At 43.7% G+C, this 26,515-nt stretch overlaps 1 protein-coding gene across 1 annotated transcript in view; it reads right to left on the bottom strand.

The window, feature by feature from the left end:
• Positions 1-26,515, bottom strand: part of LOC144784018 (SCO-spondin-like) — a 1,726,865-nt gene that overhangs the window by 995,323 nt on the left and 705,027 nt on the right. Inside the window, exons 55-56 of the mRNA XM_078662721.1 lie at positions 16,030-16,662; positions 15,104-15,832 (exon numbers count right to left, since the gene is read on the bottom strand). Of these exons, the coding sequence (XP_078518847.1) occupies positions 15,104-15,832; positions 16,030-16,662 (1,362 nt within the window). The remainder of the gene's footprint in view (positions 1-15,103; positions 15,833-16,029; positions 16,663-26,515) is intronic.

Below are 26,515 nucleotides of genomic sequence, written 5' to 3'. Positions count from 1 at the left end.
GCAAGGACCACCACAGTTCCCACAACACATGGGACCCTTTGGGCCTGGACCTTATCCACCAGGTCAAAACATGCCTTTTTTAGGGTATGGCAGAGGGAGGTCGCGCGGAAGACGTCGGACCACACAAGGACAAGGACAAGTACAATGGAATGTACCACAACAGGGAATGGGGCTACGGAGCGGCAAACAGATCCCGCAAGAACAGCTGGGCCCGAGCGGGGGACCAGCCTCATAGTAAATTTGAGTTCGCGAACCCTAACACCATTGGAGGAGAAGGTACTGAACAGAGGCCTTGGTTTCGTGGGTACAAATGTGGGCGATTCCTTCCAGACGCAGATCAAAATGTCCACATTTTTCCGGAAAGTGAGACTTCACTTCTTCTTCTCTAAAAATGACCAAGTTGATACCAACTCCCTGAATACTGGACTACAAAAACCATCAACTTTCAGCCCCTTAATAGGGATGGTTCCTGCGAAGGTTGTTACCTTTGAAGAAGCCGTACAGCATGATGTGCAGGAGTTATTTAAACAAGCACACAAACCGTTTGTGAACATCTCCAAATCTGAACAAGGAGCTCTGAATAAATTGGCAAAAGATCGCTCTATTACAATCAAACCAGCTGACAAGGGAGGGGCTACTGTATTAATGGATACAACTACCTACAGAGAGGAATGTTTACGCCAACTAGGAGATACATGCTCTTATCAACCATTGACAGAAGCCCAAAACACCAAGATTAACGACAACTATTGGACACATTATAGAAGAAGCGCTGGCAGAGGGCTGGATAACAGCTAAAGAAGCAGCCTATCTGACAACTCCACACCCGGTCAGACCATACTTCTACGTCCTGCCAAAGATTCATAAGGCAGTAAGACCACCACCGGGTCATCCAATAATCTCCGGGATCGGTTCGATATTGGAACCTTTATCAACGTTTGTTGACATCTTCTTGAGACCGATGGTCAAATTGATGCCCACTTATCTTCAGGACACGAAGGACCTACTTAGGCTTCTACCTGATATAGAATTTGACATCGCGACAGATCTGTTGGTATCCTTTGACGTGGAGTCATTGTATACCTCCATTCCTCAAAATGAGACTCTAGAGGCCATTGAAACGTTGTTAGGTGAACAAGATCTTGACTCAATAACTCCCATCTCATTGATCATGAATCTGGCTACCATAGCCATGAAAGAGAACTTTTTCGAGTTTGAAGGCCAGTGCTACTTACAGACATCAGGGACGAGCATGGGCAGCGTTTTTGCGCCGAGCCTGGCTAATTTATATATGCACAAATTCGAACAGGACCACGTTCTGAACATTGATAATCCATATGTAACATCGATACGTACATGGAGAAGATATATTGACGATATCTTGGTGATCTGGCGTGGAGATGAATTGTCTCTTCGGTCTTTCCATAGTTGGCTCAACAACCGTAACAGGTTTCTACGTTTCACACTGGAAAGCAGTCAACACTCATTGTTATTCCTAGACCTTCTGATCACTGCAACACCACAGGGCCTCAAATCAGAACTGTTCAAGAAGCCCATGGCCCGAAACTCACTGTTACAGTATACTAGTTGTCACCCGAAATCTTTACGTGACAACCTACCATACGGACAGTTTCTACGTGTACAACGAAACTGTACTACAAGAGAAGACTTCGAGAAACACTCCGGAGATCTAGCCCAGAAACTTGTTGACAGGAGCTATCCGGAGAAACTTATCAAGCGCTCAAAAAAAAGAGCAGCGAACAACAATAGGGAAGCTCTACTCGAACCCCCTGTCCCTAAAGAAAAGAATGAAAGGTTAACATTTGTCAATACTTTCAGCACAAGATCGAACGCGATCCAACGTATAGTTCGTAAGCATTGGAGGATTCTGAACACTGGGAAAGATTCATTGGCACAACCTTTGTTTGCCTTTAAACGAGCAACCAGCATATGAGACAAATTGATACGTACCAGACCCTCACCCAGGGATATCCATCAACTGGGCACATTATGGAATATGCCACCAGTGACAGGGCACCATCCTTGTGGAAATTGTGCGGCGTGCCCCCAGACTAAACACACGACGTCGATCGACATAGGGACTGGCCGTCCTTGGGAACAAAAGCGGTTTACAAATTGCAATAGTAGCAATCTGATTTACCTCATTACCTGTCCGTGCTCATTGAGGTATGTCGGAATGACTACCCGGAAGATCAAAACAAGGATCTCGGAGCACAAGAGCACAATAAGGTGCAAAAATCAAGCAACTCGTCTGACGAATCACTACATTCAAGTGGGACATAAACCAACAGATTTTGAATGGACGGTACTAGAACAACCCAACATCCCCACGCATATCACCGATATATCTAAGCACCTTTTCAAAATAGAACAGAAATGGGTGTATAAACTTGATTGTGGTAAAGCGGGGCTGAATGAAGACATCCCTTGGATGACACTATAGAATCTGCAATTTACAAGGAGCTTTGATTGCTAGTTAAGATCTTATGAAGAAGAATACAAATCGTGTTCTCCATTGTTAAAAAAGTTGTTGACTACATAGATTGGGCGTGATAACCATTGGCCACCTGCTGGTATCCTGACGATTTATCAACCAAAATGGGTGGTTACTTATCTACTATAGTGGGCAGGAAGACATTTTGTACTGAGACCAGCTAAGAACCACATAGTCCACAATGCACCTATGAAGCATAAAAAACTACGAAATAATGTGCACTAGAGATCCCGTAGTCGATTTCAATAAATAAACGTCAGTTTTACTAGTGCAAGTACGAGCCTGGCAATTGCATAAATTCGACTGGGATACTATCTAAGTCGCTATTATATATATTTATTTTAAATATATATTTTTTAAATTTACTACAATTATACCCAAATGAACCATCTAATCCATTTGATAATGCTTCAATTGTACAATTCAATATCGATCGCATAAGCGCGAGTGCATGTCGCATGACTGACTACAACTCCCATGAGTCTTTGTAGTTTCAGTCAATGCGCGGGTGACCAATCACGCTCGCGCTAAAACGATAAGGAAGCGCCCTCCTCTATCCGCGGCACCTCCCCAAACAGCCCGGCAGGCTGCTGGAAGTACCGACGGAGAGGTAAGGGTGTGCGAGGGATCCTGATTAACCCATTATTGTTTGCACGGCAATATATTAGAGTGAGTGAGCGTGTACTTTAACTGAATGACGTGACTCAATGTACGCGCTGCATTCATTCCGATTGCATGTCTGCGCTAGACAATTGGCTTTATCAGAACGAGCGAGCGTGTAATGCAATGGAACAACGTGACTCAAAGGGTGCGCTGTGCTTATTCTGACAGCTTGTCTGTGCTAAACAATTGGTTCTACTCTTTCGATTATGAGAACGAAAACAATGTATAACGATCAGAACTTGACAACTTTAAAACCTGATTTACAAGTATGTTTCGATTTTGAAGCATACCGATTAAAAATGGATTACTGGGAAATCTTTAGATAGGTATCCCTTTTACATCTAATGCAGTAAAAATCATAATGAATAAGGAACAGTCCAATGAATGATCATTGGACTTATTGAATAATCTGATTACTATAGGAGGGAATGAGTCTGACATGATTTTAGCTGTCACATATATTTCATCTCGACTTTTTTACATTTTCTGCACAATAGAGCGGTGCTTCATTTTCCTGAGCTGTTTGCCAGGTGAGGCGAGGCAATTCCCTTTACAAATTAAGGTGAGCCATTGATAATCTGCACAATGGTATGCATATTAAGGTCATTGTACCAATATGTATTAATTCAGCAATGTTTTCTGGTAGCCATTACTAATGAAGGTGTCATGGCTTTCTTTATATTTTATTTCCTGTCTATGTGTGGGTATGCTGGCGAATTTACAATCGGACCCTATGATCCAAAGGAGGGAGAATGGAAGTGAACAGGTGACATTTAGCATTTCTGTTCACAATTGTCCATTTGTGTTCATAAATGTCCTTTTGTGTTTATTATTTATTTCACGTAAGCAGTAGCAATTAAGTTTATGGGTCCTGAGGAAGCGGCAGGTACATTATTTGACCATTAATAGTCCGCAGAAACATGTCGACCAGATTACCCAGTCAGAAGTTATTTGTTTGAACCATCTGACTTTTTTGCACTCAATTGTTTTTAACGTTGGAGGAGCATGACTTCAGAATAAAGTTATATTGCATGCATCATCCAATCTTATGTTTAGCACGTTCACTTTTTTCACTTTTGCACTGCTCCCAGCTACTAGTGAATAACATCTACCAGACATTCATTTTACATTAATCATCTCCTCTACATATTCACGGAGATAGAATAATGGACAAACTACTGTGAAGTAGACCAAATGATGTACTGGGTGACACGGAACGAGTAACTGATGGACATTTTTCACAGAGGTTAATTGTCCAATAGTTTGTCTTCTATTTAAACATTTACTAGCGGACACATAGCCAGCCCCACGCATACGTTGTCTTGATTAGATTGCTAGACCCACAGTTATCTTTTGTTTCTCATAGTCTTATTGGGGGGTAATAACGGTGTTTTGGTCTTTAAACTTCCCTCGAACCCTTAACTAATTGTATGTATGTTGTAGATCAGGTAAACAGACCAAAAAGAGTGAATGTGCCAAATGTTTCTGGACAGTTTTTGATGACAGAAAATGGAGGAAGTGATTCTTAGGATTATTTATGACGGTGCCTGAGAGAGGAGGAAGAGTGTGTACTTGGAGCCACTCTTGAGATTGACCAGTCTGGTCCATTTGTAAATGGTAAAGTGAATGATGTAGAAATCACTTTTCTTGGGGACACTGGTGCTACCGGTTCTACTGTTAGATCAGTAGAAATTGAAAACCTGCCTCTCTCTGGTGACACCATCCAAGTAGTTGGCGTAGCTAATCAGCAAATTAAAACAGATTTGGCAGAGCCTGTGAAGGTAGAAATTGGCAAATTCAAAGACAAACACAGGTTTGTAGTTTGTAACAGCAGTCCTGTAAACTTGCTGGGAAGAGACATCCTATGCAAGATGAACTGCAAAATATATTGCTCACCGGAGGGTATTGAGCTACAGACTTTTGAGGAAGATGGGCTTTACAAATTAACAATGTTGATGGTCGAAGCAGAGGAAAGTAAATTGTTTCCTGTATTTGAAAAAGATAATCTTCCAGAAGAATTGAAAAAGACAGTCAAAACTGAAATTTGGGATTTGACAGGAAGTGAGATGGGTTTGATGAGACATGTTGATCCTGTTAAAATTACAGTGAAACAAGGAATTGAATTCCGAAACATTCCTCAGTACAAAATGAAAGCAGAAACAATTGAAGGTGTCATTCCTGTAATTGAAAAATTCATAAAACAAGGTGTTCTAAAAGAAAATGAAAGCAGTCCTTGTAATTCACCGATTATGGGGATCAAAAAGCCAAATGGAACGTACAGAATAGTTCAAGACCTGAGAAGGGTTAACCAGATAGTTGTTCCATGTTGCCCAGTTGTTCCAAATCCTGCAGTGATTCTTTACCAAATTCCGCATGATGCAGAATGGTATACTGTTATTGATCTTTGCAATGCGTTCTTTACTGTTCCATTGCATCCAGATAGCCATAAAATCTTTGCGTTCAGGTTCCAAGGTCGTACACTAGCATGGTGTCATATCCCTCAAGGGTATACAGAGAGTCCATCTATCTTTAATCAGTTGTTAAAGAAATCATTGGAGAATTTAAATTTGCCAGGAAAATCGACATTGGTCCAATACATTGATGATTTACTCGTTGCAGCAAAAACACGAGATAATTGTGTTACAGATACAATTACACTCTTGAATCACTTGGCAGATGAAGGACATAGTGTCACCTGCAAAATTACAGTTTTGCAAACAAGAGGTAAAATACCTTGGTCACAGGATTGCAAAAGGAATCAGACAAGTGACAATTGAAAGAATCAAAATGATTCAGGGAATGCAACCTCCAAAAACACAGAGACAGGTCAGAATGTTTCTAGGAATGGTTGGTTATTGTCGCCAATGGATTAGTGGTTTTTCGGTAATTGCGAAACCACTGCAGAGACTGATAAAATCAGATATAAAAGACCCAATTGTTCTCACAGAAATTGAAATGGAAGCTTTTGAAAAGCTAAAAAGAAGCTTGTGTGAAGCACCTGCTTTAGGCATGCCAGATTACGACAAGAATTTTGAGCTGTATTGCAGTGAAAGGGAAGGATGTGCATTGTCTGTGTTAATTCAGAGACATGGAAAACTGAGAAAACCAATTGCATACTTCTCAGCAGTACTTGATCCTGTTGCAAAAGCATTACCAGGCTGCTTAAAAGCAGTAGCTGCAACAAGTGTGAGTCTTGAGCAAAGTGAGGGAATCATCATGGGGTTTCCTGTAAAAGTTTATGTACCTCATTGAGTTGAAATTCTGCTTACCAGAAGTAAAACGCAACATCTAACAAGTAACAGGCTTACCAAATATGAAAAGATTATTCTGGGAACAGATAATGTTTCAATAGCTAGGTGTGTAAATTTAGATCCTTCTACAGTATTGCCTGATGGTACAGAAACTGAAATCAGAAATGAAAATGACATCGACCATGAGTGTTTAGATGTTTTGGAATACTGTACGAAGCCTAGGCAGGACATTAAAGATGTTCCTTTGCCTGTATCAGATTTTGTCTATTTTGTTGATGGCTCTTGTCTAAGAACAGAAGAGGGTTATTTGAGAGCAGCATATTCTGTCTGTACAGTTGCTACGGTGATTGAAGCATCATGTCTCGAAGGAGTTTGTTCAGCTCAAATAGCGGAATTGATTGCTTTGATTCGTGCCTGTGAAAAAGCAATAAACTTGGAAATCACCATAATAACTGACAGCCAGTACGGATATGGAGTTGTGCATGATTATGGACAGCTTTGGTCCCAAAGAGGTTACTTAACTTCTGCAGGTACTCCTATCAGAAATGCAAAATTGATTAAAAGACTAATTGATGGCATTCAATTACCAGAAAAGATTGCTGTTGTAAAATGTTCAGCTCACAAAAAAGGTGAGGATTTCATTACCAAAGGAAATGCCTATGCAGATGAGATGGCAAAATATTGCGCAAGAAACAATTTTGCAATTAATCGGGAAAAGAATGATGAACATGTCTTGAATTCACTTATGCTAACATCAATAGTTGAAACATGGCAGGGAGTTAAGGATTTACAAGATGAAGCAAGTGATGAGGAGAAAAATACATGGTTGAAAGCAGAATGTAGACAGAGAGATGAGGATGGAGTTTGGACTTACAAAGATGGCAGAACAGTTTTACCAAATGGCATGATTGCTGACACGGCAAGGATGTATCATGGTCAGGCACATATTGGAAGAGATTCTATGATCAGACTTTTCAGAGAGACTTGGTTCAATCCAAAGTTCAGAATTATTGCAGAGTCTCTATGTCAACAGTGTTTGGTTTGCCAACAAATGAACCCCAACAGAAAAACAGTTGTGAACATGGGAACCATAGGACGAGAGGGCGGTCCTTTTACCAGGCTACAAATGGATTTCATTGAGATGCCACCTCATAATAAATTGCATTATGTTCTGGTAATAATCTGTCTGTTTTCGAGATGGGTTGAAGCGTTTCCCACACGTCACAATGATTCAATCACTGTTGCAAAATTGCTTTTAAGGGAGATTATACCTAGGTACGGTTTCCCTGTGACTGTGGAGAGTGATCGTGGAAAACATTTTGAAAACAGATTGTTAAAACTGATTTGTGAAGCTTTAAACATTGAACAGAAGCTCCATTGTGCATATAGACCAGACGCTTCAGGTGTTGTGGAGCAAGTGAATGGTACTATAAAGAACAGAATAGGGAAAATGTGCCTAGCAACAGTTATGAAGTGGACAGATGCCCTTCCACTTGTTTTGATGTCTCTGAGAAGTACACCTGATAAAAAGACAGGTTTAAGTCCTCATGATATTGTCATGGGTAGAGTTATGAGACAGGCTTTTATTCCTGTAGGGAGATTGATGACTATTAATGATAGTGTCATTTTGGAGTATTGCAGGAATTTGTCTGACGTCGTGACTTCTGTGTCTAATCAGGTGGGAACTGAAGTGCAAACAAGAGAAAAAGAGCAAGCACATGATCTGTTACCAGGTGACCGGGTCAGGACAAAAGTTCATCGAAGAAGAAACTGTCTAGTACCCAGGTGGCAGGAAGCAAGACAGGTTATTCTAGTTACAACAAATGCAGTGAAGTGCAAAGGTTTGAAGAGGTGGATACACGCAATCATACTATTCGTGTACCTACACCTGAAAATTCTGATGAAGAGAGTGACAGTACTGCTGATTCAGATTCTGAAGAAGAACCTGAAAGATATCCAGATCCTGAAGATCGACAGGAAGGTCGACATCTGGAAAGTTTGAATGGAAAGCAAGTCTTGAATGAAAAAGATTTGGAAATTGTGACATTAGACTCACAAAATGATGAAGATCTGCTAGAAAGAGAAGCAGAAGAAGAGTCTAATCGAGTTGTGAATCAAGATCAGGAGAGTATTGAAAAGCAGAAAAGAAACTCTGAAAGCAGGAACAGGAATTATGAAACTGGGAAGTTGAAGGTAATTGAAGAAGAAGAAGAAGACGAATTACCAAGTACCAGTTATAAGGATAATGTTCCTAACGGAGTGAAGCTGCTGAGTAAAGAAGTTCCTGAATCTAGAATTCAAATTTCTGACAGTGAAACTGATGAGAGTGATGAAGATTCTCAAATAAGAAATTTCAGAAAAAGAGCTTGGAGAACAGAGTATAATGTGACTGAGCCAAAGAAGAAATTACCAAGGAAAGGTGATAATTGGCCAGAAGAAAATGAAAGCCTAAAATTCAAGTTGGTACACAGATCAAAAGAACAAATCAACGAGATATCAAGTCAAAAATATCATGAAAAGAAAACTGAACCAGGAAAGAAAATAGAGGTCATTAATAGAAGGGCAAAGAGAATTGGAAAACCAAACCAGAAATATAAGGCACCTGAATTGACTTATATCATTATTCCACCTGTAGGTGAAATCACTAGTAGCAGTCAGGAAGAAGTAGATGACAATAGTGACAACGATTGAAGTATTTTCAGTTTAAATTTTGGGTTTCCGTTTTTGGCATAAGGCTGAAGAAATTGTGTTAGGTGACACAAGGTCGAAGAAATTGTGTTAGCTGGAAAATAATTGTGACATAAGGTCGAAGAAAAACTGTTAGAAGGTTGAAGATTTGAAAAAAAAAAGAATTTAAAAAGGGGTTGTTAGAATTTTAGAAAAATTAGACAATTTTAAATTTTGTTTGTTTTCTTTGCAAACTTAGTGAAAATGCCTTACGTTTTTGTGAATAACAGTTCAAGATGCTCCATCCTTAAGAGATACTGTAAGATGTCTTTAATTTGTGTGGTCTTAATAATTTTGTTATGGATAGTTCTAGCTGTCATTTTCCCTTTTGGAATTGACAAAGAGATGTACAAGGTCAATATGACGAGCAAAGCTTCAGTTAAACAAGATAAACATAGTGCAACAGGCAAATCTAACAGAGTTATTGATCATAATCCTGAGATTCATCAGGATAGATCTGTTAGTGATTTTTCTACTAATACATTTTCCAGACTCCTGGCTGAGTATGTAAAGGTCATGGAGGTTAAAGATTGTTATATCTGTGTGAAATTGCCTGCTTCTGTTTCGGAGGGAGTTACCTATAATATGCTCCTCTTACTTATGGCATAACCTGCAGTGTGATAGCTAGTTTATTTGATCAAACTGGTCGTTTAGAATATTACTATTCAAATTATGACGAAATTTTTGCAAACCTGAAAATTGAGAAAAGCTTGAATAAACACAAGCAAGCCAAACAGATGAGAGAATTCTTTATTGTAACAAATGAACTTACTTATGAGTATGCTTTTAGAAATAATTTGACATGTAAATTGAGATCTGAAGAAAAGTCTTTTCTAAATTTAGTTGAAGAGAGCCATTTATAAAAGGAATGAGATCCTTAAACAGACCAAATCCAAGTTCTGGCAGAAGGAGGATGAAAAATGTAATGGCAAATCTTTTGAAAATACTGCTATTCATATAGACAAACCAATTAGTGGAAAATTTTGTATTAGGAGAGACAATACTTTATTTGACAACTATTTTGTGGGTGCGAGTCATTGTGAGGACACTTATCAAATCATGGGGGGTTGGGGATTCAAAGGTGGCAAAGCCCAATTTTTCCTGGAATTTATTTTGTTTGTGGAGATAAAGCTTATTACAACCTCCCTGATCACTGGTATGGGACGTGTTTTGTAGGATTAGTTTTTCCAAAAATATTTCATGTTGACAGAAATGCAGAAGGTTAATTTGAAATCAGTAATCATGTAAATAGGTTTAAAAGAGAAAGCTTTACAGAAATTCTATGAGACATCTTTGAAGCAGTGATACCTTTAGTGGGTATAACCCTGAATGGGGGTAGAATTAGAAAATTGTCCACAATTGTTGACAGGTTGTCAACTGACACAGCTGGTGGTTTCCAGTTGGTGGATACTGAGGTAATTGCTATACGGTCCATGGTAATGCAGAATCGTCTTGCTTTAGACATTTTGCTAGCAAAAGAGGGAGGAGTCTGTGGCATTTTACATGTCCAACACTGTTGTACTTATATCCCTGATAAGAGTCAGGGTATTGAGATGTATATTAAAAATATCACTGAGCTGCATTCAGAAATTGTTCCCTTAGAAGAGGATGATTTTTCAGAACGTCAGTCCAAAAGATTTCAAGCAATCAAAACTTGGTTTCAACAGATTGGTGGTTCAATTCTTGGCAAAATACTGACACCTTTATTAGTTATAGTTTTTGTGATACTGTTGTTGAAGATCAGCTGCATGTTACACAAGAGAAAGAAATACCTAAGGGAAAAGAAGAGAATATACAAGATCAGAAAGGAACAAGAGAAAGAGATAGAATTGGAAGAGTTTCGTAGAACTCAATATGAGAATAAAAGACAAACTGATGAAACGAGTCTTTAGGAATACTAACACAGTGAAAAGCAAACATGTTCATCTATGAGATAAAATTTTGCTAAATTTTGGGTGTGGTTTGGTGATTTTAAAATCACCAGATGAGGGAGTTGATGGAGAGAGATTTAGAAATATATTTATTTCAGCTCGCAAAGTTAAACTTCCATAACGAATAATAATATTAAATATGTGTGCAGTGAAAAACATTAATCAACCTAGATTAAACTTACAGATCATTACACGTGGGAAACTAATATGTGTGCTCATATATGTGCATTATGTGCAAAGTGCTTGCATGTGAGAAATAATAAATTAATCCTGTCTATTGTACTGTCAGAATTAAATGCGGCTGTTTTTATTAATGGCATGTGCTTATTTATATGTGTTGTTCCAAACAAAGAAGAGAGTAAGGGGGTTCGTTCACCCAAAAGTGAACTAGAGACTTCTCCTATTCCCCTGGGAGGAAATATAGCAAAAACAAAGAGAGGAGTATCCACTATGAATTTGAAGAACAGACGTATCTGGAGGACCGGTTCTTGGCAAAAAGGAGGAAATTCATCCTTTTGATAGAAACCCCTCACTCACCACCTAGTGGTGACATGCTTCATCATCGGGGTCCACCTCGGCGTCCTAGCGACACCAAGGTGTGCTGCGACACCTGAACTACAGTGGAGCGGGTTGTGGCTGTAGGTGCAAAAAAATTGTTAAAAATTGTCCTGGTTGTACTCAAAAACAATGGATTTAATTATAGAGCAACTGAACAATGTGTTTAAAAATAATTACTGGCGAGATCCTGGTAGGGAGGGTTACGACCAAGTGATCTCTATATGTGTTGAGTGGTCAACATGTTTCTACCATAAGGGCTATTGCCCGGTATTCGTCAGGACCAGAAAAAACAGGTGGACAGGGGGTGCGTGCTCCCTAAAAAGCACACCCGGCCTTGATCCCCTGTGTGCCTCCTGGCAAAAATGGCCAGTGGTGGGTGCTGCTCAATCAAATAAGTGAGCTGGCGAATAAAAAAGAGACCTGTAGGGAGAGAAGGGTGGATAAAGAACAATCAGGTATTGAGTGATAGACTTACTCTCCTGTAACGTCGTGTAGTCTCTTAGTGCAATGGAAATATAGTGCCAAAAGAAGGGGGGGGGTTCCAGATATACATAATTCCGTGGTGAGGGAGTGAAAACTAGTCAACATCTATGCCAAAGGATAGGTGCACGCGAGTTGCATGCGGTGCTAGCACGACCCAAGCGGGATAGAGTATTGAGTTTAAAATACTTGTGCTACAGGTCTGTCACGTGGTGCCTGGGCTACTCGCAAGTATCAAATGACAGTGCAGGTACCTCTATCATCGTAGATGGATGTGCGGTGGAGTGATTTAAGGCATAGTAGTAACTCGGTAGTGCTATATACATTTGTCAGCAGCCGACTCAAACGTATACGTGAATAACATTAAATTAACATACAAAACGAACACACATGTAACACTGATGGACACACTTGAGCTCAAAATGACATGGGATTGGGCTTACTCGAATATGAGTGCTCTGCGCTTCAACGGGCAGGGCGTAGGGTCATTGCCTGTATAGTAACATATTCTGTAAAAAACAAAAGGGGTCGAGCATTGTAAATCTCTGCGCCGCTCGAGACGCTGCGTGGGTGGGGGGCGGCGCCCTCGTGGACCCGGTACTGGGATGTGTACCCGGGACCTGGTATTGTGAATCTACTTACAGTTGCAGGCAGGGAAGATCATGGTCGACCTACTCCTCGCGTCCACTGCTCGGCTAGTGATTTCGAGAGCAGCTGGGCGCGGTAAAGAGGAGTCGGCCGCTTCCGTGTTTGGGCGCGGCCTGGGCGAGTTGGGGGCGGGGCTGGCAGTACGCGGTGGCGTGCTGTCGGTAGCTAGGCTACCGAAAGGAAACAACCAGCAAGTTAGGTTGAGAAACAACATTGGGCAGGTTCGGTAGACTAGCGGAGCTACTCCGCAGTGCTGGTATGAATGAATGCGAGGGCTTACAGTGTAGAAAAGGTTAATTCCACTGCATGGATATTAAAAAGGGGTAAGAGGATAGACAGTGTGGACATTATTACATACACTGCTCGGTGAGGAAAAACATTGGATGTGTGACCAGTATTGGGTCACTGGTGGGCGAGATACCATGGTGTCAAAAGGCAGCCATATTACAAGGTTCAGAAGGTGATAACCTAGCAGAATTGACAAAAAACACAGTGTTGGATCCTGTGGGGACTGGCCCAATGTAGGGGCGCCCGAGGGGCCAAGGTGACTCATAAACAGGTCTTGGTATTTATTAGTGTGAGGAACACTAAGTTAAACTCAGTCGAGCAAGGCTTGGAAATATATTAGAAGTATCAGGTGGTAAAGCTCTATTCTCAATTCTCGGTCGTGGTGACCAAGGGGGTAGAGTGTCACTTCAGCACCGAGTTCCATGGGATATTATCGTTGAGCCCAATTTTGTGGGAGGAAAGACGATAGATCCATCGCTGTTCTTTTTCAAAAAGTCGTGCTTGTGCATTTGGACCTGGTTGGATTTGCTCAATTACCGTCCATCTCATGTCGTTGGGGGTATGATGGGCTGTGAGAAAGTGGTCAGTAAGCCTGGTGTTCGTTTTTTTGCATCGGATTGTGCTACGATGTTCCGCTATTCGTTGCTTGACCTTTCTTGTCGTCATACCCACATATGGCTTGTCACAGCTGCATCGGATGAGGTAGATAACAAACGTGCTGTTGCAGTTTGTGTGTGATCTTTGTTGCCAAATTTTACCTTCCTCAAGGTTCAAGGTTTTGGTGTTGTTCGTGAGGTGACAGACGCTGCAGTCACCACATCTGGAATGTCCGGTCACTGGGGGAAGGCCCCAAGCGTTGGTGATGGTTTGGTCGGTTGTCGCCATATTCGTTCTTGGTCTGGTGTTGACTAAGGTGTCTTTTAGGCTCCGTGCTTTTTTGTAAGAAAAAAGTGGTCTTTCCCAATTGTGATTTCCAGTGTTCAGTATTTGCCAATGTTTTCTGATACTTTTACTGACCTGGTTTGACACCGCATTGTATGTGGTCACGCATGTGAGTGGAATCTCTTCCTCTGTTCTTGGTGTGTCTTCTAGCAGGGCTTGTCTTGGCTGATTTCTGGCCCTTTTCTGACATTTCCTTGTGATTTTTTCGGGATATCCTCGGTTGGTTAGTTTCTCCGTCAGGTCTGCTGCCTGTGTTTTGTAGTCCTTCAACTCGCTGCAGTTCCTCCTGAGTCTGAGATACTGACCGTAAGGTAAATTCTCCCTCAGGGGGCGAGGATGGAAACTGTCAAATCTCAGCAGGTTGTTCTTCGCGGTGGGCTTGAAGTGAGTTTTAGTCTTGAGCTTGTCAGTGTCTCTTTCGATCTCAATGTCAAGAAAGACCATTTTGTCTTTGTCTACACTATGTGTGAACCTTAGGTTAGGGTCACACGTGTTAAGCCACCTGATGAACTCCATTAGTGTTTCTTGCGGTCCTTGCCAGATAGTGAAGACGTCATCTATGTACCGCCTCCAAAATTTGATGTGGGTGCTGTAAGGGTTATTGGGGGTAATGACATATTTTTTCTCGAAGTCATACACATAGAGGCCCGCTACGCTGGGAGCAAAGACACTGCCCATTGATGTCCCACCTATTTGGAGGTATAGCTTTCCATCATGTTCAAAAAAGTTTCTTTTAAGAGCGAGGGTTGCACATTCTACAATGAACTCTGTTGGTGTTGTATGATCCCATGTGGAGTTGTCCAATGTTTGTTTTAGTACTGTGATGGTGGCGTCTTGGGGTATGTTAGTGTACAGGCTCTCTATGTCTAGACTCACAAAAATGTGGTCCGGTTCGATCCTGATGTCTTCCAGCATTGTCAGTAGGCTTTTAGTGTCCTTCAGATAGGTTGCAGTATTTTGTACAATGGTTTTTAGGAAGTGATCACAGAAGCGTGACAGGGGTTCTAGAAGCGAGCCTATGCCTGACACGATTGGTCTGCCAGGTGGTGGGATCTTGCCTTTGTGCATCTTAGGGACTATGTAGAAGTAGGGGATCTTACCCTCAGTTTTGCAGAGGTAGTCCGCTTCCTGTTTTGAGATGTGTCCAGAGGCCTCTGCTGCTTCCACCATATTGGTTATTTCCACCCTTAAGTCGTCAGTAGGGTCGGCTGTGAGCCTTCTGTAGTTGGTGTTGTCCCCCAGAAGGCGTTGGCATTCGGTGTCATAGTCGGCCTTATTCATTACTACCAGCCCCCCGCCCTTGTCGGCTGGTTTTATTATGATTGAATCGTCATTTTTCAAGTCTGTTATGGCTTTGTTCTCCGCTTGGCTGTTGTTATGGTATTGTTTGGTGACAGTTAGTGCTTCGACGTCATTAAATACAGCTTGCTCGAAGGTGTTGATCTCCACCGGGATAGAGTGTGGCGGAGGCGTGAAGGTGGACCGCAATCTAAGGCCTGTTTCATTTTTGATTTCGTCAGATTCAGTGGTGGTAGTTTTTTCAAAATATGCTTTCAGTTTAAGTTTCCGAAAGAAAGCGGCCAGCTCACAATGTAATTTGAACTTGTCCAGGGCTGCAGTGGGCACAAAACCTAGACCCTTGTTTAGTACAGTAGATTCTGTAGCTGTCAGTGTACGTGAGGATAGGTTGGTTACTAGCTCCTCGCTGTGCTGGGGCCCGCTTTGTTGGCTCCCGATTTGCTCCTGGTTACGCTGCCTGTTGTATCTTCCTCTTCCCAATGAACATTGTTTCCTCGTCTGTTGCGTCCCCTCCCGCGCCTGCCTCTGTTCTGAAAAGGAGGGCGGGACTGGTTTTGTTGGAAGGGGAACTGTTGGAAAGGTGGCTGCCATCCGAACATTGGGTACTGTTGAGGGTGTTGGTAAGGGTGCATCAGCGGTTGCTGGAATGGGTACTGGGGTGGGTGGTTAAATTGTGGCCATTGAAAGTTCCCTCTATGGCCTCCTTGTTGTCTTTTTCTGGGGGTACCACTGTTGGAGCTACCGCTATTGTGGGAACTGTTGGTGGTGTCGCTCGATGCATCTGAGTCCTGGTCCGGGACTCCAGTGCTTTTGAAGTCAGGGTCCGAGTATGGATAGACTTTTACAAAGGAAAATTTCTTCAAATCTTTCTGGAATTTTTGAACCTTTTGTTGGGTAAGGTTTTCCCTGTATTCGGCTATTTCTTTGTTTAAGTCATCTAGCTTTTTTTTGTATCCAGTGATACTGGCTTTTATTTGAGTCTCGGTGACTTGAATCTCCACTTGGATCTTCTCCGACAGGCGCATGGCCGTTTTCAGAATTAAGATGATCCAATCGTGGGTGCAGTGCCACGCAATGAGTGCCCAGTCTTTTCTAAACTCGGGGTCATCTAGGAAGATACGAGGTGCGTTTGTGACCAAGAGGCCCTTTGGAGCTATTTTGTTGGTAACATATTCCTTCAGTATTGTTCCATGCAGGATAGTCCTGATACGGTTCCTTTTCATTTCGGTCAATTTTTCCCAATCGCAAGTTTGGGATATGGTGTTGCTAATATTGGCGTCTGCAAAGACATTGAGATCGCTCATGATGGAGTCTATCTCATCAGTAGAGTACGTGAGTCCTGTGTATTCCGCCATCCTGGCTGTGGGTGTGTTCCTCAGAGATTACAGTGAAAGACAGGTTAAAACGCTCAGTGGTGAAACCGTGGTGGGCTTGGTAAAAAACAACTCTCGCAGCTGTGCGCTGCCGGGAATGTTCCAAACAAAGAAGAGAGTAAGGGAGTTCGTTCACCCAAAAGTGAACTAGAGACTTCTCCTATTCCCCTGGGAGGAAATATAGCAAAAACAAAGAGAGGAGTATCCACTATGAATTTGAAGAACAGACGTATCTGGAGGACCGGTTCTTGGCAAAAAGGAGGAAATTCATCCTTTTGATAGAAACCCCTCACTCACCACCTAGTGGTGACATGCTTCATCATCGGGGTCCACCTCGGCGTCCTAGCGACACCAAGGTGTGCTGCGACACCTGAACTACAGTGGAGCGGGTTGTGGCTGTAGGTGCAAAAAAATTGTTAAAAATTGTCCTGGTTGTACTCAAAAACAATGGATTTAATTATAGAGCAACTGAACAATGTGTTTAAAAATAATTACTGGCGAGATCCTGGTAGGGAGGGTTACGACCAAGTGATCTCTATATGTGTTGAGTGGTCAACATGTTTCTACCATAAGGGCTATTGCCCGGTATTCGTCAGGACCAGAAAAAACAGGTGGACAGGGGGTGCGTGCTCCCTAAAAAGCACACCCGGCCTTGATCCCCTGTGTGCCTCCTGGCAAAAATGGCCAGTGGTGGGTGCTGCTCAATCAAATAAGTGAGCTGGCGAATAAAAAAGAGACCTGTAGGGAGAGAAGGGTGGATAAAGAACAATCAGGTATTGAGTGATAGACTTACTCTCCTGTAACGTCGTGTAGTCTCTTAGTGCAATGGAAATATAGTGCCAAAAGAAGGGGGGGGGTTCCAGATATACATAATTCCGTGGTGAGGGAGTGAAAACTAGTCAACATCTATGCCAAAGGATAGGTGCACGCGAGTTGCATGCGGTGCTAGCACGACCCAAGCGGGATAGAGTATTGAGTTTAAAATACTTGTGCTACAGGTCTGTCACGTGGTGCCTGGGCTACTTGCAAGTATCAAATGACAGTGCAGGTACCTCTATCATCGTAGATGGATGTGCGGTGGAGTGATTTAAGGCATAGTAGTAACTCGGTAGTGCTATATACATTTGTCAGCAGCCGACTCAAACGTATACGTGAATAACATTAAATTAACATACAAAACGAACACACATGTAACACTGATGGACACACTTGAGCTCAAAATGACATGGGATTGGGCTTACTCGAATATGAGTGCTCTGCGCTTCAACGGGCAGGGCGTAGGGTCATTGCCTGTATAGTAACATATTCTGTAAAAAACAAAAGGGGGCGAGCATTGTAAATCTCTGCGCCGCTCGAGACGCTGCGTGGGTGGGGGGCGGCGCCCTCGTGGACCCGGTACTGGGATGTGTACCCGGGACCTGGTATTGTGAATCTACTTACAGTTGCAGGCAGGGAAGATCATGGTCGACCTACTCCTCGCGTCCACTGCTCGGCTAGTGATTTCGAGAGCAGCTGGGCGCGGTAAAGAGGAGTCGGCCGCTTCCGTGTTTGGGCGCGGCCTGGGCGAGTTGGGGGCGGGGCTGGCAGTACGCGGTGGCGTGCTGTCGGTAGCTAGGCTACCGAAAGGAAACAACCAGCAAGTTAGGTTGAGAAACAACATTGGGCAGGTTCGGTAGACTAGCGGAGCTACTCCGCAGTGCTGGTATGAATGAATGCGAGGGCTTACAGTGTAGAAAAGGTTAATTCCACTGCATGGATATTAAAAAGGGGTAAGAGGATAGACAGTGTGGACATTATTACATACACTGCTCGGTGAGGAAAAACATTGGATGTGTGACCAGTATTGGGTCACTGTTGGGCGAGATACCATGGTGTCAAAAGGCAGCCATATTACAAGGTTCAGAAGGTGATAACCTAGCAGAATTGACAAAAAACACAGTGTTGGATCCTGTGGGGACTGGCCCAATGTAGGGGCGCCCGAGGGGCCAAGGTGACTCATAAACAGGTCTTGGTATTTATTAGTGTGAGGAACACTAAGTTAAACTCAGTCGAGCAAGGCTTGGAAATATATTAGAAGTATCAGGTGGTAAAGCTCTATTCTCAATTCTCGGTCGTGGTGACCAAGGGGGTAGAGTGTCACTTCAGCACCGAGTTCCATGGGATATTATCGTTGAGCCCAATTTTGTGGGAGGAAAGACGATAGATCCATCGCTGTTCTTTTTCAAAAAGTCGTGCTTGTGCATTTGGACCTGGTTGGATTTGCTCAATTACCGTCCATCTCATGTCGTTGGGGGTATGATGGGCTGTGAGAAAGTGGTCAGTAAGCCTGGTGTTCGTTTTTTTGCATCGGATTGTGCTACGATGTTCCGCTATTCGTTGCTTGACCTTTCTTGTCGTCATACCCACATATGGCTTGTCACAGCTGCATCGGATGAGGTAGATAACAAACGTGCTGTTGCAGTTTGTGTGTGATCTTTGTTGCCAAATTTTACCTTCCTCAAGGTTCAAGGTTTTGGTGTTGTTCGTGAGGTGACAGACGCTGCAGTCACCACATCTGGAATGTCCGGTCACTGGGGGAAGGCCCCAAGCGTTGGTGATGGTTTGGTCGGTTGTCGCCATATTCGTTCTTGGTCTGGTGTTGACTAAGGTGTCTTTTAGGCTCCGTGCTTTTTTGTAAGAAAAAAGTGGTCTTTCCCAATTGTGATTTCCAGTGTTCAGTATTTGCCAATGTTTTCTGATACTTTTACTGACCTGGTTTGACACCGCATTGTATGTGGTCACGCATGTGAGTGGAATCTCTTCCTCTGTTCTTGGTGTGTCTTCTAGCAGGGCTTGTCTTGGCTGATTTCTGGCCCTTTTCTGACATTTCCTTGTGATTTTTTCGGGATATCCTCGGTTGGTTAGTTTCTCCGTCAGGTCTGCTGCCTGTGTTTTGTAGTCCTTCAACTCGCTGCAGTTCCTCCTGAGTCTGAGATACTGACCGTAAGGTAAATTCTCCCTCAGGGGGCGAGGATGGAAACTGTCAAATCTCAGCAGGTTGTTCTTCGCGGTGGGCTTGAAGTGAGTTTTAGTCTTGAGCTTGTCAGTGTCTCTTTCGATCTCAATGTCAAGAAAGACCATTTTGTCTTTGTCTACACTATGTGTGAACCTTAGGTTAGGGTCACACGTGTTAAGCCACCTGATGAACTCCATTAGTGTTTCTTGCGGTCCTTGCCAGATAGTGAAGATGTCATCTATGTACCGCCTCCAAAATTTGATGTGGGTGCTGTAAGGGTTATTGGGGGTAATGACATATTTTTTCTCGAAGTCATACACATAGAGGCCCGCTACGCTGGGAGCAAAGACACTGCCCATTGATGTCCCACCTATTTGGAGGTATAGCTTTCCATCATGTTCAAAAAAGTTTCTTTTAAGAGCGAGGGTTGCACATTCTACAATGAACTCTGTTGGTGTTGTATGATCCCATGTGGAGTTGTCCAATGTTTGTTTTAGTACTGTGATGGTGGCGTCTTGGGGTATGTTAGTGTACAGGCTCTCTATGTCTAGACTCACAAAAATGTGGTCCGGTTCGATCCTGATGTCTTCCAGCATTGTCAGTAGGCTTTTAGTGTCCTTCAGATAGGTTGCAGTATTTTGTACAATGGTTTTTAGGAAGTGATCACAGAAGCGTGACAGGGGTTCTAGAAGCGAGCCTATGCCTGACACGATTGGTCTGCCAGGTGGTGGGATCTTGCCTTTGTGCATCTTAGGGACTATGTAGAAGTAGGGGATCTTACCCTCAGTTTTGCAGAGGGAGTCCGCTTCCTGTTTTGAGATGTGTCCAGAGGCCTCTGCTGCTTCCACCATATTGGTTATTTCCACCCTTAAGTCGTCAGTAGGGTCGGCTGTGAGCCTTCTGTAGTTGGTGTTGTCCCAGAAGGCGTTGGCATTCGGTGTCATAGTCGGCCTTATTCATTACTACCAGCCCCCCGCCCTTGTCGGCTGGTTTTATTATGATTGAATCGTCATTTTTCAAGTCTGTTATGGCTTTGTTCTCCGCTTGGCTGTTGTTATGGTATTGTTTGGTGACAGTTAGTGCTTCGACGTCATTAAATACAGCTTGCTCGAAGGTGTTGATCTCCACCGGGATAGAGTGTGGCGGAGGCGTGAAGGTGGACCGCAATCTAAGGCCTGTTTCATTTTTGATTTCGTCAGATTCAGTGGTGGTAGTTTTTTCAAAATATGCTTTCAGTTTAAGTTTCCGAAAGAAAGCGGCCAGCTCACAATGTAATTTGAACTTGTCCAGGGCTGCAGTGGGCACACGTGTGACCCTAACCTAAGGTTCACACATAGTGTAGACAAAGACAAAATGGTCTTTCTTGACATTGAGATCGAAAGAGACACTGACAAGCTCAAGACTAAAACTCACTTCAAGCCCACCGCGAAGAACAACCTGCTGAGATTTGACAGTTTCCATCCTCGCCCCCTGAGGGAGAATTTACCTTACGGTCAGTATCTCAGACTCAGGAGGAACTGCAGCGAGTTGAAGGACTACAAAACACAGGCAGCAGACCTGACGGAGAAACTAACCAACCGAGGATATCCCGAAAAAATCACAAGGAAATGTCAGAAAAGGGCCAGAAATCAGCCAAGACAAGCCCTGCTAGAAGACACACCAAGAACAGAGGAAGAGATTCCACTCACATGCGTGACCACATACAATGCGGTGTCAAACCAGGTCAGTAAAAGTATCAGAAAACATTGGCAAATACTGAACACTGGAAATCACAATTGGGAAAGACCACTTTTTTCTTACAAAAAAGCACGGAGCCTAAAAGACACCTTAGTCAACACCAGACCAAGAACGAATATGGCGACAACCGACCAAACCATCACCAACGCTTGGGGCCTTCCCCCAGTGACCGGACATTCCAGATGTGGTGACTGCAGCGTCTGTCACCTCACGAACAACACCAAAACCTTGAACCTTGAGGAAGGTAAAATTTGGCAACAAAGATCACACACAAACTGCAACAGCACGTTTGTTATCTACCTCATCCGATGCAGCTGTGACAAGCCATATGTGGGTATGACGACAAGAAAGGTCAAGCAACGAATAGCGGAACATCGTAGCACAATCCGATGCAAAAAAACGAACACCAGGCTTACTGACCACTTTCTCACAGCCCATCATACCCCCAACGACATGAGATGGACGGTAATTGAGCAAATCCAACCAGGTCCAAATGCACAAGCACGACTTTTTGAAAAAGAACAGCGATGGATCTATCGTCTTTCCTCCCACAAAATTGGGCTCAACGATAATATCCCATGGAACTCGGTGCTGAAGTGACACTCTACCCCCTTGGTCACCACGACCGAGAATTGAGAATAGAGCTTTACCACCTGATACTTCTAATATATTTCCAAGCCTTGCTCGACTGAGTTTAACTTAGTGTTCCTCACACTAATAAATACCAAGACCTGTTTATGAGTCACCTTGGCCCCTCGGGCGCCCCTACATTGGGCCAGTCCCCACAGGATCCAACACTGTGTTTTTTGTCAATTCTGCTAGGTTATCACCTTCTGAACCTTGTAATATGGCTGCCTTTTGACACCATGGTATCTCGCCCACCAGTGACCCAATACTGGTCACACATCCAATGTTTTTCCTCACCGAGCAGTGTATGTAATAATGTCCACACTGTCTATCCTCTTACCCCTTTTTAATATCCATGCAGTGGAATTAACCTTTTCTACACTGTAAGCCCTCGCATTCATTCATACCAGCACTGCGGAGTAGCTCCGCTAGTCTACCGAACCTGCCCAATGTTGTTTCTCAACCTAACTTGCTGGTTGTTTCCTTTCGGTAGCCTAGCTACCGACAGCACGCCACCGCGTACTGCCAGCCCCGCCCCCAACTCGCCCAGGCCGCGCCCAAACACGGAAGCGGCCGACTCCTCTTTACCGCGCCCAGCTGCTCTCGAAATCACTAGCCGAGCAGTGGACGCGAGGAGTAGGTCGACCATGATCTTCCCTGCCTGCAACTGTAAGTAGATTCACAATACCAGGTCCCGGGTACACATCCCAGTACCGGGTCCACGAGGGCGCCGCCCCCCACCCACGCAGCGTCTCGAGCGGCGCAGAGATTTACAATGCTCGCCCCCTTTAGTTTTTTACAGAATATGTTACTATACAGGCAATGACCCTACGCCCTGCCCGTTGAAGCGCAGAGCACTCATATTCGAGTAAGCCCAATCCCATGTCATTTTGAGCTCAAGTGTGTCCATCAGTGTTACATGTGTGTTCGTTTTGTATGTTAATTTAATGTTATTCACGTATACGTTTGAGTCGGCTGCTGACAAATGTATATAGCACTACCGAGTTACTACTATGCCTTAAATCACTCCACCGCACATCCATCTACGATGATAGAGGTACCTGCACTGTCATTTGATACTTGCGAGTAGCCCAGGCACCACGTGACAGACCTGTAGCACAAGTATTTTAAACTCAATACTCTATCCCGCTTGGGTCGTGCTAGCACCGCATGCAACTCGCGTGCACCTATCCTTTGGCATAGATGTTGACTAGTTTTCACTCCCTCACCACGGAATTATGTATATCTGGAACCCCCCCCTTCTTTTGGCACTATATTTCCATTGCACTAAGAGACTACACGACGTTACAGGAGAGTAAGTCTATCACTCAATACCTGATTGTTCTTTATCCACCCTTCTCTCCCTACAGGTCTCTTTTTTATTCGCCAGCTCACTTATTTGATTGAGCAGCACCCACCACTGGCCATTTTTGCCAGGAGGCACACAGGGGATCAAGGCCGGGTGTGCTTTTTAGGGAGCACGCACCCCCTGTCCACCTGTTTTTTCTGGTCCTGACGAATACCGGGCAATAGCCCTTATGGTAGAAACATGTTGACCACTCAACACATATAGAGATCACTTGGTCGTAACCCTCCCTACCAGGATCTCGCCAGTAATTATTTTTAAACACATTGTTCAGTTGCTCTATAATTAAATCCATTGTTTTTGAGTACAACCAGGACAATTTTTAACAATTTTTTTGCACCTACAGCCACAACCCGCTCCACTGTAGTTCAGGTGTCGCAGCACACCTTGGTGTCGCTAGGACGCCGAGGTGGACCCCGATGATGAAGCATGTCACCACTAGGTGGTGAGTGAGGGGTTTCTATCAAAAGGATGAATTTCCTCCTTTTTGCCAAGAACCGGTCCTCCAGATACGTCTGTTCTTCAAATTCCTAGTGGATACTCCTCTCTTTGTTTTTGCTATATTTCCTCCCAGGGGAATAGGAGAAGTCTCTAGTTCACTTTTGGGTGAACGAACTCCCTTACTCTCTTCTTTGTTTGGAACATTCCCGGCAGCGCACAGCTGCGAGAGTTGTTTTTTACCAAGCTCACCACGGTTTCACCACTGAGCGTTTTAACCTGTCTTTCACTGTAATCTCTGAGGAACACACCCACAGCCAGGATGGCGGAATACACAGGACTCACGTACTCTACTGATGAGATAGACTCCATCATGAGCGATCTCAATGTCTTTGCAGACGCCAATATTAGCAACACCATATCCCAAACTTGCGATTGGGAAAAATTGACCGAAATGAAAAGGAACCGTATCAGGACTATCCTGCATGGAACAATACTGAAGGAATATGTTACCAACAAAATAGCTCCAAAGGGTCTCTTGGTCACAAACGCACCTCGTATCTTCCTAGATGACCCCGAGTTTAGAAAAGACTGGGCACTCATTGCGTGGCACTGCACCCACGATTGGATCATCTTAATTCTGAAAACGGCCATGCGCCTGTCGGAGAAGATCCAAGTGGAGATTCAAGTCACCGAGACTCAAATAAAAGCCAGTATCACTGGATACAAAAAAAAGCTAGATGACTTAAACAAAGAAATAGCCGAATACAGGGAAAACCTTACCCAACAAAAGGTTCAAAAATTCCAGAAAGATTTGAAGAAATTTTCCTTTGTAAAAGTCTATCCATACTCGGACCCTGACTTCAAAAGCACTGGAGTCCCGGACCAGGACTCAGATGCATCGAGCGACACCACCAACAGTTCCCACAATAGCGGTAGCTCCAACAGTGGTACCCCCAGAAAAAGACAACAAGGAGGCCATAGAGGGAACTTTCAATGGCCACAATTTAACCACCCACCCCAGTACCCATTCCAGCAACCGCTGATGCACCCTTACCAACACCCTCAACAGTACCCAATGTTCGGATGGCAGCCACCTTTCCAACAGTTCCCCTTCCAACAAAACCAGTCCCGCCCTCCTTTTCAGAACAGAGGCAGGCGCGGGAGGGGACGCAACAGACGAGGAAACAATGTTCATTGGGAAGAGGAAGATACAACAGGCAGCGTAACCAGGAGCAAATCGGGAGCCAACAAAGCGGGCCCCAGCACAGCGAGGAGCTAGTAACCAACCTATCCTCACGTACACTGACAGCTACAGAATCTACTGTACTAAACAAGGGTCTAGGTTTTGTGCCCACTGCAGCCCTGGACAAGTTCAAATTACATTGTGAGCTGGCCGCTTTCTTTCGGAAACTTAAACTGAAAGCATATTTTGAAAAAACTACCACCACTGAATCTGACGAAATCAAAAATGAAACAGGCCTTAGATTGCGGTCCACCTTCACGCCTCCGCCACACTCTATCCCGGTGGAGATCAACACCTTCGAGCAAGCTGTATTTAATGACGTCGAAGCACTAACTGTCACCAAACAATACCATAACAACAGCCAAGCGGAGAACAAAGCCATAACAGACTTGAAAAATGACGATTCAATCATAATAAAACCAGCCGACAAGGGCGGGGGGCTGGTAGTAATGAATAAGGCCGACTATGACACCGAATGCCAACGCCTTCTGGGGGACAACACCAACTACAGAAGGCTCACAGCCGACCCTACTGACGACTTAAGGGTGGAAATAACCAATATGGTGGAAGCAGCAGAGGCCTCTGGACACATCTCAAAACAGGAAGCGGACTACCTCTGCAAAACTGAGGGTAAGATCCCCTACTTCTACATAGTCCCTAAGATGCACAAAGGCAAGATCCCACCACCTGGCAGACCAATCGTGTCAGGCATAGGCTCGCTTCTAGAACCCCTGTCACGCTTCTGTGATCACTTCCTAAAAACCATTGTACAAAATACTGCAACCTATCTGAAGGACACTAAAAGCCTACTGACAATGCTGGAAGACATCAGGATCGAAACGGACCACATTTTTGTGAGTCTAGACATAGAGAGCCTGTACACTAACATACCCCAAGACGCCACCATCACAGTACTAAAACAAACATTGGACAACTCCACATGGGATCATACAACACCAACAGAGTTCATTGTAGAATGTGCAACCCTCGCTCTTAAAAGAAACTTTTTTGAACATGATGGAAAGCTATACCTCCAAATAGGTGGGACATCAATGGGCAGTGTCTTTGCTCCCAGCGTAGCGGGCCTCTATGTGTATGACTTCGAGAAAAAATATGTCATTACCCCCAATAACCCTTACAGCACCCACATCAAATTTTGGAGGCGGTACATAGATGACGTCTTCACTATCTGGCAAGGACCGCAAAAAACACTAATGGAGTTCATCAGGTGGCTTAACACGTGTGACCCTAACCTAAGGTTCACACATAGTGTAGACAAAGACAAAATGGTCTTTCTTGACATTGAGATCGAAAGAGACACTGACAAGCTCAAGACTAAAACTCACTTCAAGCCCACCGCGAAGAACAACCTGCTGAGATTTGACAGTTTCCATCCTCGCCCCCTGAGGGAGAATTTACCTTACGGTCAGT

Source organism: Lissotriton helveticus, chromosome 10 (genome assembly GCF_964261635.1).
Source record: "Lissotriton helveticus chromosome 10, aLisHel1.1, whole genome shotgun sequence".
NCBI lineage: Eukaryota > Metazoa > Chordata > Amphibia > Caudata > Salamandridae > Lissotriton > Lissotriton helveticus.
The sequence above is the reverse complement of the archived record's forward strand: the minus strand, read 5'-3'. Positions and strand labels throughout refer to the sequence as shown.